The sequence below is a fragment of the Cupressus sempervirens genome, chromosome 7 (assembly GCF_028749045.1).
Source record: "Cupressus sempervirens isolate cs-2001-9-10 chromosome 7, ASM2874904v1, whole genome shotgun sequence".
Lineage (NCBI taxonomy): Eukaryota > Viridiplantae > Streptophyta > Pinopsida > Cupressales > Cupressaceae > Cupressus > Cupressus sempervirens.
The window spans coordinates 39,249,522-39,267,952 of NC_143124.1; the positions used below are offsets into that span (position 1 = coordinate 39,249,522).

The 18,431-nt window shown below is 31.0% G+C and overlaps 1 protein-coding gene across 1 annotated transcript; it reads right to left on the reverse strand.

Annotated features, from left to right (window-relative positions):
* Window positions 1–2,000: 2,000 nt before the first annotated feature.
* On the reverse strand, window positions 2,001–16,389 carry LOC149545336 (putative pectate lyase 18). The gene is made up of 7 exons (XM_089793742.1): window positions 16,375–16,389; window positions 15,884–16,149; window positions 14,824–15,454; window positions 14,559–14,662; window positions 14,312–14,450; window positions 14,023–14,224; window positions 2,001–2,173 (listed from the first exon to the last, which is right to left on the reverse strand). Exons 1-7 carry the CDS (start codon window positions 16,387–16,389, stop codon window positions 2,001–2,003), a joined length of 1,530 nt encoding a protein of 509 aa, XP_089649868.1.
* Between the last annotated feature and the right edge of the window lie 2,042 nt (window positions 16,390–18,431).

An 18,431-nucleotide genomic window follows, 5' to 3' on the forward strand; every position in this document is an offset into this window, starting at 1 on the left:
GTTGTTCACAAAGCTCAAATAGATGAAAATGAAAAATATGTGTCCATGACTTGAACAGTGAAAATAACTTATTCATGTTGTTGTTCATAAAACTTACATAGATGAAATAGGAAATATAAGCCCAAGTAGAAGTATTTAGATGGAGTATAGGAAATATGAGAAGAAACTAAAGAAAGAACATTTCTCCATGATGATGCAGCTGCATCACATATTCCTCAATGATAAGGATGGTGTTGCGACCTTTATTAGAGCAATGATCACGGTAGAGTTCTTTCATCATTTCTAGAAATGCATCCGTTTTTGCAAATGTGTCATAAATAACTTTTGCAACATCCACCATTTCCGTTATTTCTAGTTCATCAACACTATCAATTAACAATGAACCATTCTCCAAGGCTTTGATTAGGTGTGAGCACGATTTCTGGATTATTCTTTTACATTTATCTAAATCGATCTCACAGAAATTATTTGAGGTCACAGAAGCAGCACGACTCGTAACAATGATATTTGATGCTCCAATAGAAAATCCATAGCTCAAATGATATGCTACAAACTTTTAAACAATTATCAACATAAATATATATAAAACCGTTATAAGATACAATCAAATATGGAACACACAAATCAAATTTAGCACTTATACTTAAATATAGACCAAATAAAGTCAATAGAAATATATTTTATTTTTAATAATATTATTATTTTATTGTACCATATTTGAAAAATTTAAGTTCACTAATTTTAAAAATATGAAACAAAAGAAAATTAATATTGGAGGATAATTAGAATAAGTAAATTATATTCATTGGTTTTTTCTTTGAAATTTTGTAATGAATATTTTAATTTAATAGTTTAAATTAAAAAAAAGTTGTCCATAATATTATCATCGAACATTAAGAAACATTGTAGCAAAAGTAAATATAAATTGTAAACATAAACTGATATTACTCAATGAATCAATCTACAATTATTACTTAAAAAATCACTACAATTAGTTAAGATATAATTATTACTTAATACATCACTACAATTAATTAAGATCTATAAAAATTAAATATCACAAAAAGAGGTTGGGTTTCTCAAAATAGAATAAATTAAAATCAAGAAAGTTATTTATATCATTTTTCATTGTATAATAGAGACTTTTTTAAAACATGGAATATAGTAGGGAGTGTTACAAACAAAATACTAATGTGTCCAAAAAGACTTTTATGGACATAACATTTAAGAATAACATATCACGTCAACTATCTTCAAGGCACTTAAGTCTATTTTCTTCATCTTTGCGCTTGAAATTTGTCTACCCTTTTTCATTTTCTCATAATGATCATACGTAAAAGGAGGCATCATTCTCAAACACTAGAGATATTTTACATGTGAAACTACCACAAATGTCAATCCCTGCTCTTTCTCTTGATCCTACATCAATTGTCGCTTTGGGAAGAGTCAATCCCTGAGATTTGTGAATGGTCAATGCCCATGCCAACCTCAATGGAAATTGAACTGTTGTACCATTTTGTATTCGTGGTATTGGAATTATCTTTGGATTATGATCTTCGAATGGTAGTCCTAAATAACCATCAAACTCAACCATCACATATGCTGGAGGCTTAAGCAGAGCATTTCCTTTCTTGTAGATATTTTTTTGAATGTATCCAAGAGCCCCATTTATAGGACCTACCTCTATCCATAGATTTGAAGTTAGCATGACCCTTCAATCGTTACAGATTAACAACTCCAAATCAAGCTCATCATTTTAACAGTAATCTATTGGATTGATAGAAGCTACTTTCGATGCAACACAAGGTGCAATCGGATGCTTCAATGAATGTAGCATTTTTTTTATTACGAGCATGAACATTTTCATTTTTTGAGAACAAATGAAAAACATTATCAAATTAAACAATTGTTGCGACATCTATGTTGATAGGGACCCTTGACACCAGCAACCTCAAATCATCAATTTGTGAGTTTCCATCTCTTAGATTCATCAAAAGTTGTCAAAATCTTTGTCGCTCAATATCTTCCCCATCTTGTCTGAATATCTTATCTAGTGTGACCAGGGTCTTGAATTCCTGACCTAGAAACTTTTCCTGTTTATTACTGTCATATGCTGCTCTATCATTGATATGAGGTAGCTGGCCAAAATCTCCCACCGATATTATAGAGGCACCTGAAATACAATTGAGGAAAAAATATATTTTAAAAACTATGTATTTATTCATGTATTTGATTCAAATAATGTATATTTCACATGAGTAAGATATTCATGATGTAGAAATGGAATATTTACCTCCAAAGCTTATGTGTGCAGATTGTGGGAATGCTTGTCGCAGTCATAAATCTATATTTTCCAACATTTTTTGACCAATGAATCTCATTTCATCAATCAAAATATATTTTAAATGTGGAATTTCTTCTCAAAAACTTGTGAGCCTTGCTCCTTCTAGTTGAGAACAATCTCTTACTGTTACCTTCTATTTTGAATCAATTGTAGAAGCTCTTGTATTGAATGTTGCAACTCCTATTAGGAAAAGTAATAGAAGGGGAGAATGGGAGGGCATTGTCCCATTTTGAAGAGATTGACTAATGGAACCAATTAAATATGACTTTCCTGTTCTTGATGTGCCTTGAATTATCATAAACAATAGTTCTTCATTTTGATTACTGTGGTAGTGTGTCAGGTCATGTTGACTGCCTTTTTTGTTTCTCACCAAAGGTCATGTAGTTTATGCATCGAGGAATTTCATCATAGACAAGACACCCATGATTCTTCATGTTACTTATGAAATTGATTGCTCTGGTAGTGTACTCTTCTTCTTGATAATCAACAGACCAATTTGTTTGTCTATCAATGTCTCTTCTCCCGAACATGTCTATTTCTGAGCATCGTATATTTTGACCCTGGTGCAACCTAGATATAATCTCCCATTCATATTCTGTAGTATTTCTCTAAACATGTTCATTGTCTTCAATTTCAACACCAACTTGGTAGGGTCGAAGGACATGTCATTCTTCACCACCCCGTAACTGAGATCCACGGCTCCACATGATACATTATTGAGTCAACTGGAGCTATATATCTTGTGTGCAATTACATGAATTTCAAATTTTAACTCTATATCAGTAACACAACTAATCTTCATACCCCTTCCATCCCACTTAGCAAGGGTTTTCTTTTACAGTTCCACCCGATTCAGGGCATTGGTGGTTCTTGCCTTGGCCAACATCGGAAGCCCTGTGATCCGATGAATCATTTTCTTCATTATCAAGACAACTTTCTCCAGTGTAAGAAATTTTATATTTAGCCCCATCATTTTGTAGTAATTATATATATTTTTTAAATATTCATTGGGATGAAATAATTACTTGCAAACCATCTTTCCCTTTTATTCGTAGGCATCCACCCTCCTTAGAAATTGTGTATCACTCCGCACAATTTAACATTTCTTCATAGTCACGGTCCAAATCCACCTTTGCAAGTTGTCTTGTGTTTTTAAGGCATATATGTTGTTGAAAATTGACGAATGCCTACAACTCAAGGTAAGAAAAAAATAAGTACATTAATTAATGTCACATTACATGAATATATATAAATATTTATTAATGTGCATGTATATTTTGTTGATGAGGATAATTTCTAGGGTTCCATACATGAACAATGGAATGAAAAATATCTTTTACGGCTTCTTCTTTCCTCCTCATTTGACCAGTCAATTTTATCCACATCAGGTGCTCCTTCGATCCATATGAATCCATGCACATGCAGGGACCCCCTATATTTCCGTTCATATCTACATAAAAAGTGCTTGACATTCATTCCCTTTTCTAGAACCTCTTTTCTAAACATTGAGCATCTTAAGTGCATATAGTGTACGACTATGTGAGGATAGATCTAAGTTTTCAAAATACATTTAACCAATACGTGAAATTAGTAAAGAGTGCCAACACAATGGGGTTTTATAAAGAAAACAAAAATGATCATAAGAATTTCACTACATTTATTTTGTGTTGTTGTAGTGGACTACAATATTTTAAAAAAATTATAAATAATGCTCATTTGTATACACATAATTCGAAATTTTTTTATGTAAGAGCTTGCAAATCTTGTTCTCATGGAATGAGGGTTGTTTAAGGTCCTTTTACCTTTTCTATCTCAAACTCAAATGGGTCGATGTTATTTTGAAAATATGTACATCTAATCAATAGGCATGCATGCATTAGATCTTGGAAAAGGAATTGAAAAAGTATAGCTTGAGAATAGTTTGTGTGAAGGGAATTAGAATTTCTTTTTAAATGATTCACAGAGGCTCGGTCTGGATGACAACGTGGCAAAGAGTGTCAGGCGTAGGATTAACTAGGTCATCACCATTACCTCCAATGGAACTTTGTAAAAATAATATTGTGATATTGTGAAAATAATAGTAAATTATGAGAATTAAAAAATTCTCTTGTGTATTAATTAAATTATTTTTGAAGGGTTAGTTGTGTCAAATTGTAGCATGCACACCCAATTTAATAGTAAAGAGAGTCAAAAGTGAATGGCTATTTATCCACATGATCTATAATGGCAACTTTTGTATAAATTTCAAATTATCTTGAATTTACTTATCTAATGAAGTTTTGAATAATAAATAATTTTGTAACACTTACCATTGTACTTAATGAGATGAAGCCATTAATTATATTAAAAATTCTATTCTTTATGTAAAATGAATTTTGTATAAATATCATCTACAAAAGTTCAAATATGAAAATTTGATAAGATTTATAAGCCATTATTATTTAAATATATACAAACCCTCATTTTATTAAATTATTAACTTGCAAAACTATATTTAATCATGCATAATTAAGACAACTTCCATGAAAAATATAAGAATATATAATGAAAATAGATTTCAACATAATGTATAGGTACACGATCCTTACAGAATAATAAAAAGAAAGTAAAATATTTCCTTTACCTGATATCACATAATTAGATAATTATATAATGATATGTAGCTTATAATATTATTTATAGGAACTCTCAAGATTTATTTTCCTCAAGTACATTACATATAAGAACATTTTTTATATTTCTTTCACAAACAACCATAACAAATTAGGCGTCTTTTATAATTTTAATTTTTTATATTTTTCTTATATGCAAATATAAATTTTCAATTAAATGTTTTATAGTAAGTAGTATTGGAAGAATGTTTCTTGTTTGACTTATTCTATAAAATGAGGTAAACCAAAACCACCCTCTCTGTGAATGAAAACACATCAAAATCAAATTAAACCTAGGTTTAAAGATTAAAAAATGTCTCTAAAATTGAGCTTACAATTCCTTTGATAGTTGTGGGTTATAATGATGGTTGTATAGATAATAAGGAAGTACAGTATTTGAAAAAGTGAAATTCTGCCCCAAACAATTCTTAAGAGAAGTACATTTATGCCAAATCGATAGTTTAAAAGATTTTGAAGCAAGTTTATAGTGATTAAATGATGTGTTACACATAGATTCTACCCTATCTACTTCATTTCCATTCCATGTGAGAATAGTAAGCACTATGGAGATCTTATGTTAGTGTAAATATCATAAAAGATAAATCAATATATTAATCTTGCTTCACATTTCATGTGGAGATCATCTCTCAATTAGATTTATGAGATATTTAAGTGTGAACTAACTCTCCACAATATTTACAAGTTTAATATATTACTTTTAATTAAAATTTATTGTAAATACTTACATCACCTTCTAATACGTAAGGTACTATAATAGGTTTTCTTATCGATATTTTATATTCTTATCTTAACCCTCATCCATAATATTAGATTTTTATATAAATGAAAAGTCAAAATAAAAAAATTTAATGAGCATATGTGATATTTTTTCCAATATTATATGTACTATAATTGAAGATGTCGGTACTAGTTTTGCTAGTAAATTATTTGTGCAATAATATATTAATCATAATCCAAAAACATCTTACAATGTATATAGAAATATACTACTGATCTTAAATTAAATAAAATCTAACTTTGGTGTTTTAAGTTACAAATATTCTTTTTGATGAGTATAATTTTCTTCTTATTGTTTTTGGATTATACCTATCAACTTTGATAACTTGAGTTTGGGAAGTTATCATGAGATTTGAAAAACTAAGTAGCATGGTGATGTTAGATTATGTTGTTGACTCTTGATTAATTATGAAATTCTTCCCTTGGTTCTTATAAATGTATTATATTAAAATCGATATTATTATATCACAAGTGGTATAAAATTTAGCTTCACAAATATCCTAAACCTTGCAATTTTAGGTAGCATGTTGCATAATATCAATCTATATTGGTAAAAGTTTTTGGAAAAAAATACTATTTTGGAATTTATTGTGATTAGCATATTGAAGTTCCAATCTATAACTTGTTAAAGCTATTAGTAAATTCTATCTACTAGTGAGTTATAAAATATGTTATATTCATATATAATAAAAATTATGATGAAATTTAGAAGAAGAAGAAAATATTGTCCTGTAATAAACTATGAATTGTAAGATTTTTCAAAAAGCATCTCCTAGAGCTCTTGTTTCAATGCTTTCCTAATAACTTAATGTAATTTACTACATCTTTTGTATAGATTAGTTTTCTACATACATAGATACAATCTTAATATGGGGTTTTTGATTTGTTTTCAAACTATCAATTTTTGCATGAATTGTGTATCTAGCGTTTAGTTGTCTATTTTGATAAAAAAAAAAAATATAATGATACTATTGTGATACTATCATTTGATTTATATAATTTCTTTTTTATGGATTAAAAGTAGTATTATATCAATAAATATGTGAATAGTACATTAGAAAATACTAGAAAATGTGTGTTTGCATGTTCATGTATGATAAAGACTCAAAATTGAAAAAAATATGTTCGAATGGTTATTTTATAAAGGCGATCAATGAAACAAACTATTGTCTACAAGTAAAAAATTATCATCAATAAGTAAATTTTTTTCTTTCATAGTTAGGAGTTCAAATTATTCATAAGCTCATTTGTAGGGTTGGTGATTTTCGATGGAGCGATAGGTGATTATCAAGTGCACATAGCACCTAATTGAATCCAATGACAGATTTTGGTGTATTAAACTATTTTTTGTTTATATTTAAAAGTTACCACAATTTATATGGCATGTTACCAACATGTAATTTGTTTGAAAAATCTTACAATTCATAGTTTATTACAGGACAATATTTTTTTCTTCTTCTAAATTTCATCATAATTTTTATTATATATGAATATGACATATTTTATAACTCACTAGTAGATAGAATTTACTAATAGCTTTAACAATTTATAGATTGGAACTTCAATATGCTAATCACAATAAATTCCAAAATAGTGTTTTTCCCAAAAACTTTTACCAATATAGATTGATATTATGCAACATGCTACCTAAAATTGCAAGGTTTAGGATATTTGTGAAGCTAAATTTTATACCACTTGTGATATAATAATATCGATTTTAATATAATACATTTATAAGAACCAAGGGAAGAATTTCATAATTAATCAAGAGTCAACAACATAATCTAACATCACCATGCTACTTAGTTTTTCAAATCTCATGATAACTTCCCAAACTCAAGTTATCTCATGTTGTCACCTATTAGAGTGAAGATAGGCACATGCAGATACATTGAATGACACATCTATTATTTTTTCAACTTCCACTGCCATGTTTGTATTTTTCATGCTTATTTTTTCTTAAATTTTGCGCACAAAAAATGGAAAAGATTGCTGGGAAAAAAATTCATAAGCAATAAAAATTTAGAAACAAAAAAATAAAATTTAGTTAAATAGAAAAAATGCTTCAAAATATAGGATAAATGATTTTTTTTTAAGCTTGCACATTTTTCAAGATTCAACAAATAGGGAGAAAACTAATTAAAATCTATAGTCTCCTATCCTCAAGGTAGGGACTAAGAAATATATATTATGAAGATTGATGAATGTGCTCAAAAAGGGACAATTACATTGAGAGCTACCACTAAAAGAAAGATGCCCAAAAAGCATCGATATCTTGACTTGTGCCTGCTAGTTGCTCAAAAAGATTTAATGGCTTTTCATAATTATTAAATGATTTTCAACTCACATGGTTGTTGAAAATGATAAACGGTCAAACCCACAGCTCCCAAGAACCATCTACATGCAAACACCTCTTACTGGAGAGAGAGAAAAAAGGCTATGGAGGCTTGAATAGCTAGATCCGTAGATGAGACATTCTTGATGAGGAAAAAAGTAGATTGCTATAAAAAATGAATTATCTCAAGTTCATGTTTACAATGAGAGATCATCCTTATAAAGGAGATCAAAACCCAAAAAGGTAAGGTAAAACTCTTTAGGGTATTTAATAATTATTAAATACAGTAAGAGTATTTAATCTATGTATTTATTAACTTGAAAAAAGGGGAGTATTATTAATTTTCCTTTTTTCAAGATTTTAACTTAGGAAAGCAATAAATTTGTTTGACATGAAACACATGGTGCTAACAAAGTTTTCACTAAAATAGTATTTTAAATAAAAATAATATAATATTACATGTTGTGCGTGAGATGATATGTTAGGAATTTCAATGATATGTTAGGAATTTCAAATATAAGAAGTGTATCTTTTGTTCTCTCATTTTAACCCCTAATGTACATCATTGAAAAAAAAAAATTAGGAATTTCAAAGTAGATTTGAAGCCATGTATTGAATAACTTTATCATAACTATATTTAATTTCTCATCTAAGATAACTCTTTTTTAATTATTCAAAATGAAAAGAGCCCAGCTCATGTCCCCATTTGTTTCAATATTTCCATGTTCTAATGATATACTATGACATTCTATTATTTATTAGACTACATTCACATACATTCGTCCATGCTTCTTATATTCTATGTCATTTATTTTGGATCATCTCTATAATATTCAGGACAAATTTTGCATTCCTTAAATCTAACTCCAGATTCTAATTTTTACATTCAAAAGATAATTGCTTATTAATTTAAAAACTAGAGGAGTATTATTAATTTTCCATAGTTTTTTAATATTTATTCACTGAAATGATATATGACATATTAAAAAAAAAAAAAAAATTATAGGTTGTACATTAGATGATGATATGTTATAAATGTTAAACAAACAATGAGTATTTTTTTGATGCTCATTTAAACCCTTAATATACATCGTTTGAAAAGGTAATAGTTCTTTGAAAGTAGATTTGAAGCACTATAATCTTTTCTATTGTCATGTCTTGAGTAAATTTTATCACAACACTATATATAATTTCTCATCAAAGATTATTCTCTGTTAATTATTGAAAAGGAAAAGAGCCCAGGGAAGGTCCCCTTTTAGCTCCATATTTTCTTGTAATTATGATATACTGTGGCATTCCGATTATTTACTAGGCTAGGTTCACATACATTCATCCGTGATTCCTATATTCTCCATCTTTTAATTTGGATCGTGGTTATAGTATCCAAGACCAATTTTTGCATTCCTTGAATCTAATTCAAAAATCAAATTTTACATTTAAAATCTAACTCCTACCTTTTTTTATTACCATTGGTAGGTTACTTTGCAATATTTATGTAATGATCTATCTAGTTGTGGTATTCTAAGACAGTAAGGTTTCAATTAATGAAAATTTAAAGAAATCATTGAATAATGCTTTACATTTATGATGAACATACAAATATTTTGATTTCACACATTATATAGAATTCAAGTATTACATTACAATCAATACTCATGCATCTTTATAACGATTAGAATACTCTTCTATTTAAAAGAGTTGGCACGATATGGTTAAAAAAAGAAAAAAGAAAATGCAATTTACAATATGATAAATAAGTTATAAGGTTATCTATTAAGAGTGTATGCTATTATAAGTGAAATCTCTACATTTTATCAAAGATTATCTTAGTCATCGTCTTAAGAATTATACGATTTTATATTTGTACATTTTACATTTTTAAACAAAACTCATTTAGGCACTGCATTATTCCCAACCTTCAATTTTTTTAAATGTAAATGAATTTTTGCAGCATTAATCAAGTTTATTGATGTATTTCAGATATGAGAGGTGTATTATTCACACATTTTTTGAAGTCACGAGAAATGGGTGGAGCATCTTGACGTCAAAAGAAACTAAAATATGTGATAAGCTTTGATTCATTGTGTTGATCGTGCTTAGCAAGTTAGAGAGTTAGAACACCCACGTTAACAATGATGGAAGGCATAGAGGGATGCCCCACGCTTGAAGCTTTGGCATACTTTGACAACCCCATGCCACCTGATTCCTTGAAGACTGCCCCAATTAACATCATAACTCCGCATTGAATTATATTGTGTAGTACAAATTGTGATAGAATTATATCGACTAACACACAATAAAAACTCACGGGATCGACATCTAATTGTAAACTGCAATATTCCCTAATAAAGAATTTTGGATATGATTTTTCATACACTTAGTTCACCAATATGTTGAACTCACATGGGAACAAATGTGCGTGGAGAGAATTTCTCAAAATCTCATGGAGAAGCATGAATGAATTTCAGTAGTTGTTTCATAGTGCAATCTCTAATCTTGTCTAGTTTTCCATCGTGTCTCATGATTCATAGTACTGCAAGTGTTTAGAATCTCAACAAGTGTAAGAATTTGACAATGGCACAAGAAAACATATCAGTTAGGTTTCTGCAACTGATCTCATCAATTAATTAGAATTTTATCAGTTTTTGGTTTCATATTATAAGGGCACAGTAAAAAATTTAATGATCACAAGGGCATGACAACATTTATAGCTCTCTATGCCCTCATTTGAACAATGGAAAGAGTTGGTAAAAACATTCATTAGTGTTACATATTCACCACAATCCCTACAACTATCTGAGAATTCAAAGTTTCAACATTGACCAGAGTTTCTAAAAATATTCAATGGTGGTACAACTCACTGAAGAAGAGCAACATTTCATAGTCCTAGAGAAAGGGGAATTTGTAATCAACCTAGGTGATAAAAAAATAGACCAATTTAACTTGATTATGGCTTGTTTCTTTCTAAAAATATATTCTATGATATATTTTTGTAAAATTTCCTATCAACTCTACCCACTTTTTGTGGTTTGGATTATTTATATGCAAGATATTGGGGTATGTCACTTAGCAGGGTTGAGTGAGTTTTATTGATTTAATATCTAGATTTTGGAATGTTTACCTAATCTGATGAGAGTTCTACATGAATTTGTAATCAACAACTACACAAATTTAACTGGGTTTTGGCTTGTTTCTCTCTAGAAACATCTGCTATTATATATTTTTATAAAATTTCTTGTGAACTCTACCCATTTTTCATGGTTTACAATATTTTTGTTTAGGATCTTGAGATAATTCACTTAGCACAGGTTGAGTGACTTTCATTGTTTTATTATTTGGATTGTGGAATATGTATGTAGTTGGCCCTTTTTTTCTATTGTGAGATAATATGTAATAACCACCTTAAAAGAGATCCCTCTAACTATATAAACAAATACATGTTTAGAAGGAAATATAAAGACATACACGTTTACAAGGAAAAGAGAAAAAACATTTTGCATATGTACCTCTTCTCACCCCTTGAAGAAAATCACAGAGCAAGGGCATGTAGATCGCAAGGGCATGACATGACAACGAAACTGCAGAGAAAGGGCATGACACGAAAATGAAATTGCAGAGAAAGGGCAAATAATGACAATGAAATCGCAAAGAAAGGGCATGGTAATGAAATGTAAAGATCACAAGGACACAACAACAAAATGCACCAATCACAAGGGCATGACAACATTCACAACTATGCACCCTCATTTGGAGCTCTCCACCTCTTTCGCGTGCATCTCTCCATAACCAAAACAAATGGAAAGTTATTTATGTCATGATTTTTTTTTTGCTTATGCTCGTAGGGGTGTCGCAAGTGCGATGCCAATATTGGTATTGCAATGTCATCGAGGAGAATTGCGAAAAAAAAGAGACATGAAAAACAACACAGATTACACCGCCATCACAAATTGTCATCGCAATTTGTCCCCAAATGTTGTAGTGATGTAGGAACTCATATCAAATGTGGGAGGCCTATCTCTCAAAGGAATGATCTAGTATAAACAATCGAGTGTTTCAAATGAGGTGGGCATGTAGAAATTCTTCTATTCTAAGGAAGCACCAATGCATATTCATGATGTTAGGTCTAAATCCATGAGGACGGAGGCTAAACCTACAAGCAAGAGGAAAATGGAAATGACACGCACTACCTATGGCTCTAAGAATAAGGGTAACCCTAGCCCTTCCCATGTTTCTAATACCTTTTAAGGGATGCCTTCCCCAGAAATGAGCTTGGGTGGTGATATCACTTACCCTATAAGGAATGCAAAGAGGGGTGGGGGGAAGGTAGAGCGGCCCCCACGTGAAAGAGATGAAATTAATGATAGGATGAATAGGCTATAGAAGTCCCTTTAGAGATTTTTGATAACCAAGAGACCCTACACAGGAAATTCAAGGCCATTTCTGAGTATACCACTAAGATGATCTATTCGATGGCCACAAAATTGTATCTTCTATGAGTTGAAAATGAGGATAAGGACAAGAGAAAGGAAAATGATGTCACTCGCTCTCTCTATAGCTTCCTAGAGAATGGTTGGTTTAAAACCCTACTGGACTATGATCATTTTTTGTGAAGATGGATTGTTTTTATGATAATAAAAGGTATAGGATGAACTATTGGAGAAGGACTACTAGCTTGTCTCCAACCTATTGTAACCTGGGGTCAGCCGCCTTTACCTTGTCTACTTTTTAATGCACAAAAAACAATCACAAAAGTCACTCGGTGAACATAAAAGAAAATCATATAAACCAAGTGAACCTCGTGAATGAAGACACGAACACTTCACCAACCCAACTATTCAAATCAATACTAAGAAGAACCACAAGGATTGCTGAGAAAATCTATAGAGCATTATTTTGACCAAGCCAAGATGCTCTTTCATCAATCTTTAAACATTTACGATTCAAAATAGTTTCACCAATGATAGTCTTATTTTTGAGATGGTTCACAATTTTTTCTTTAAAAACAAAAAATTCATATCAATGCAACTAGCAAAGCAAAATAATTTCCAGATATGTAGAGCAATAACCATACCCTAATAGCTCCTATTTATTTAGAAGAAGAAATAAATATTTAACAACAAATAATTATTCAATCATTTGAGAGAACTTTTCAAAAAGATGATTGTCAAACTCATGATGTCCTACTTTTAATTCAAGTGACACCCAACAAAAGAAAAATGAAGAGTTTGTTCGTAGCATTGTGTGGGAATTTTTTTTTTTAATCAAATATAGCCTGTACTTATTTTTTGTTGACACCTTTTATATCATAGAGTGCAACATACCAATCTTTGTATAAATAGATTGTCTTATTTGGAAGAAATTTAGCAATGAGATTTATTTGTAGGATCATTTTCACTCTATTCCATTTTTACCAAGCATAATATTTGAGGCCCTAGATGTTATGTGAATAAAACTAAATCAATTTTCTATAATAAATGATTTTTTTTAAGAATACAGAGAAACTATTGATACTTCTTTGAGTAATATTTGGTGTGAATAAATAGCATGTCAAAATCAATCTATATGAACCTCAATCTAATCTGTGAACACAAATTGAGCTAATCTCAATCTTTATATTGCACTTCTTATAAGGCATACTCAAGAAATACATTGAAATTCAGTGACAATCAAGATAATATAAATATAAATGTTATTGGCTTGACGTTCCACGACAATTCTTCAATTTTGAGAATAACATTACTGATATATTCAAATTTATTAAAAGATGACTCGAGACTCTCCAAAAACAAAACTAAAATAACTAACATGCCTCGCTTCGTCCTCTCATGCTTGGCAAGCTATAGAATTAAGGGATTCCTAACAATTTGTCTATAATGCATATGTTTTGGTCTAACAGCTCGAGCCCTTTCTACAGTTGAGAACACCTGAAGCTGCAGTGATTGAGCCCACAACAGATGACGGTCTTGCCGCCATACTCGAAGCCTTTGCATAGCTTGAAGATGCTCTAGCTCCTGATGCTGTAAAGAATGCCCCATTCAACATCAGATCTCCCAGTGATCTCCAATTCCCTTCTGTTGAATCTTGGTGCTTTGTCACCTGCACATTTCCCATTACCATACTTATTCTACATCCATTGAACACCAAAGAACATATATGAGACATCAGTTGCAAATGGACTTTTACCTCCTTGTGGAATCGATTGTCAGGGGCTAGGAATCTGTTTCCTTCACTGTTAATGGTGGGGTTCGCACTTCCGCCAATGGCGTACATTTCCCAGTGAGTGTAATCATTGTTCACCACATGGAAATTTCCATGTCGACACCTGCATCACAACGTATACATCTTATAGTGAAATGAAAATTAAAGAAATAAACTTGAGTGAGCTAATGTCTTGTGTTCCTCATGCAAGGATTGATACGGAATTCTATACCTGGGCATACGCTGAACAAGTCCTTCTCCAAAATGGTTGAATGCAACTGTTACTTGCATTTTGACGTCTTCGGTATGCGCGTCGCTATGTCCAAGGAGCATCACCTACAGAAAACGAATATGCCCATAAATACCAATACTCTTTATGTGTCTCCTAATAGGCTTCTAGTAACTTTTTAAAGCATGCCCATAAATATAATCATGAAACCTTTTTAAAAGCAAAGCTAAATTAATGGCAGACTAAATAAACCGGCAGTTTTGAGCACCTTGTCATGGTGAGTGAAAAAGTTGTTTGAAATTGTGATAGCAGTGGAGCCCATGATGGCATCGATCAGTCCATCTGTACATCTTGACAATGAACAGTGGTCGACCCAAATTGCGGTTGATCCAAAGATGTTAATCCCATCTCCATCACTCATAGTTCTATACCCGTAATGTGTGGGCGAGCTCCTCACATTTGTATTTCCCGTAGGTTTGCAGTCATGGATATGAATTCCATGAATAATGATGTTATTCACGTACTGTATTGTAATGCAAGCTCCATTTGCTATATCAACATTCGCTCCTCTGCCGTCAATAGTCTTGTAGCTGTTCATGATCAGCTCCTCCTTTAGCTGAATCAGCATGTCTCTTTGAAAAATAATCCAGAGAGGCTCGGTTTGGATGACAGCGTGGCGCAGAGTGCCAGGCTTAGGATTGACGGGGTCATCGTCACTGGGATCGGTAACGACATAAAACCTCCCGTTCTTACCTCCAATGGCGTTTTTGCCAATTCCAATTGCGCAGTCAGCCAGTCTCTTTCTGTTGTTAACCCAATCGGAATCACAGCGCCAACAGTCGTCAATTGGGTTCCCTGTTCCGCACGAGCTCAGCTTTCTTCTCGAACTATTTAAACTCCTGCGCAGCAGTTCTTTAAATTGTTAAATAATCTCAACTCAACTGTATGCAACCGTCGATATATGCTGGCAATAAAACAACGCTAGAACGTCGAAGCCTTCTTAATTGAACTGACTTAGATAACCTTTCTGCAGTATCATGTTCATCTTAGAATTAATGTATCTGAACAAAGACAATCGTTAACAGCTAATGATATGGGGAATAGAATTTTCATCTATAGCTATTGACAGCTGCGTACCAACTACTGTCACAAGAATGGTATTATAGAAATTACGGTAAGGCAAGCACCAAGCAAGAGCATAAGAATAAGTAGAGAATGATTGACACACACAGTCATATGCATTGCATATCAATGTATTGAATGTGATGAGCTATTTAATTAAATTCTCTAAACTTTCTAGACCCTCTCAAAGACAACATGCTTATTACCTTTGCACCATTTGAACAACAAGCTCCGGCTTCTCAACATGATATTTAACGCTATTGTCAGCCTTGGTCGTGTTGAAAGGAGTTCTTATTGATTCCGTCATTGCTAACATGAATAGAAAGGAAGCAAACAAAAGAAGCAATGGCTTTAAGGCTTCACTGGAGGCCATTTTCGATAAGAAGATGAAACTCGCAATGGTTGTATGAAATGCTATGGCATTGGGCTCTCTTATATAGACAACGAGCGTCTGTGAAGTCTGTTTCTGTTTCTGTTTGCGAACCGTTGAAAATGTTGTTGTATGCACGTTAATACAGTGCGATTATTACGGTCGTAATGCACATGACTAGCAACTATTGATTTTCTTAACTAATGTGATAAAGCACTTGTTGAATGTGTCTTCGCATGTTTATTCCAACTTTTTCCTGAGTAGATATAATTCTCAAAATCTCTTTGAAAAACACAGATATAAGAAGTGAAAGTTTCAAGGATGTACTTGAGCTGTCACCATATTTCATGATTTTCTCACACGCTCGTATTCACCACATCAATAGGTGAATGTTTGTAAAGATTTCCGACCAAACGTTTGAAAATGTTTGTCGTTTCGGTCAATTTCAGTTTCACATTCAAAAGTCACATATTTGTGTTCCGTAATTTGCACGGGGATTGAAGAATAAATATCGACTCCTGTTGTTACCAAGCTTCCCACGCTCTCACGGTTCTTTTTCTCTCGGGACAAAATAAGATACGCTGTCAACTAAGGATGCGAGGATGTCATATAGACGTCACATGCAAAGATAACTAATAAGATGTTCTAAATTGGGAACTTCATGCATGCAATGATAACTAATAAGATGTTCTATATTCGGAACTTCATATGATGTGGAAGGCGATGGCAACTTCATATGATTGATGTGGAAGGCGATGGCAATGGCTGTAATATAGGGAAAATATATGGGTAGATGATTTATTAAAATCAAACTTTATGCATGATTAGAATCATAGAATTTTCGTTGAAGTGAAATTAATTAAGAGTTTTGTTATATAAACTAGTTTATGTATATAAGTAGAGAGTTATCTATTGTAGTTAGATTATCAAAACAGGCGCTTCAAGAAGGATAACTCTCCCTTTATATATATAAGCTAGTAGCAGCACACAATTAATAACTTTATTTGTTTAAATATATACTCTCTCTTTTTTCACTTTAATTAATTATTAGAATAAATCATTTTAATTATTAATAAATATTAAAATAAAATTTTGCATAATGCATTTGGATAATTAATTTTGAACGACTTAATTAAAAAGTCAATTTTTTAAAGGGTCAGTATCAAATTTTATATTTATTGGTATAAAATTTGATGATTATGCATACAAATAGCTCAATTTTATACATTTTATTATTAGTTTTGATGATTGTGCATAGATAATATAGCATGTAACATATCAATCAATGAGAGCATAAATTTGATACATAATATTGTTGTTCACAAAGCTCAAATAGATGAAAATGAAAAATATGTGTCCATGACTTGAACAGTGAAAATAACTTATTCATGTTGTTGTTCATAAAACTTACATAGATGAAATAGGAAATATAAGCCCAAGTAGAAGTATTTAGATGGAGTATAGGAAATATGAGAAGAAACTAAAGAAAGAACATTTCTCCATGATGATGCAGCTGCATCACATATTCCTCAATGATAAGGATGGTGTTGCGACCTTTATTAGAGCAATGATCACGGTAGAGTTCTTTCATCATTTCTAGAAATGCATCCGTTTTTGCAAATGTGTCATAAATAACTTTTGCAACATCCACCATTTCCGTTATTTCTAGTTCATCAACACTATCAATTAACAATGAACCATTCTCCAAGGCTTTGATTAGGTGTGAGCACGATTTCTGGATTATTCTTTTACATTTATCTAAATCGATCTCACAGAAATTATTTGAGGTCACAGAAGCAGCACGACTCGTAACAATGATATTTGATGCTCCAATAGAAAATCCATAGCTCAAATGATATGCTACAAACTTTTAAACAATTATCAACATAAATATATATAAAACCGTTATAAGATACAATCAAATATGGAACACACAAATCAAATTTAGCACTTATACTTAAATATAGACCAAATAAAGTCAATAGAAATATATTTTATTTTTAATAATATTATTATTTTATTGTACCATATTTGAAAAATTTAAGTTCACTAATTTTAAAAATATGAAACAAAAGAAAATTAATATTGGAGGATAATTAGAATAAGTAAATTATATTCATTGGTTTTTTCTTTGAAATTTTGTAATGAATATTTTAATTTAATAGTTTAAATTAAAAAAAAGTTGTCCATAATATTATCATCGAACATTAAGAAACATTGTAGCAAAAGTAAATATAAATTGTAAACATAAACTGATATTACTCAATGAATCAATCTACAATTATTACTTAAAAAATCACTACAATTAGTTAAGATATAATTATTACTTAATACATCACTACAATTAATTAAGATCTATAAAAATTAAATATCACAAAAAGAGG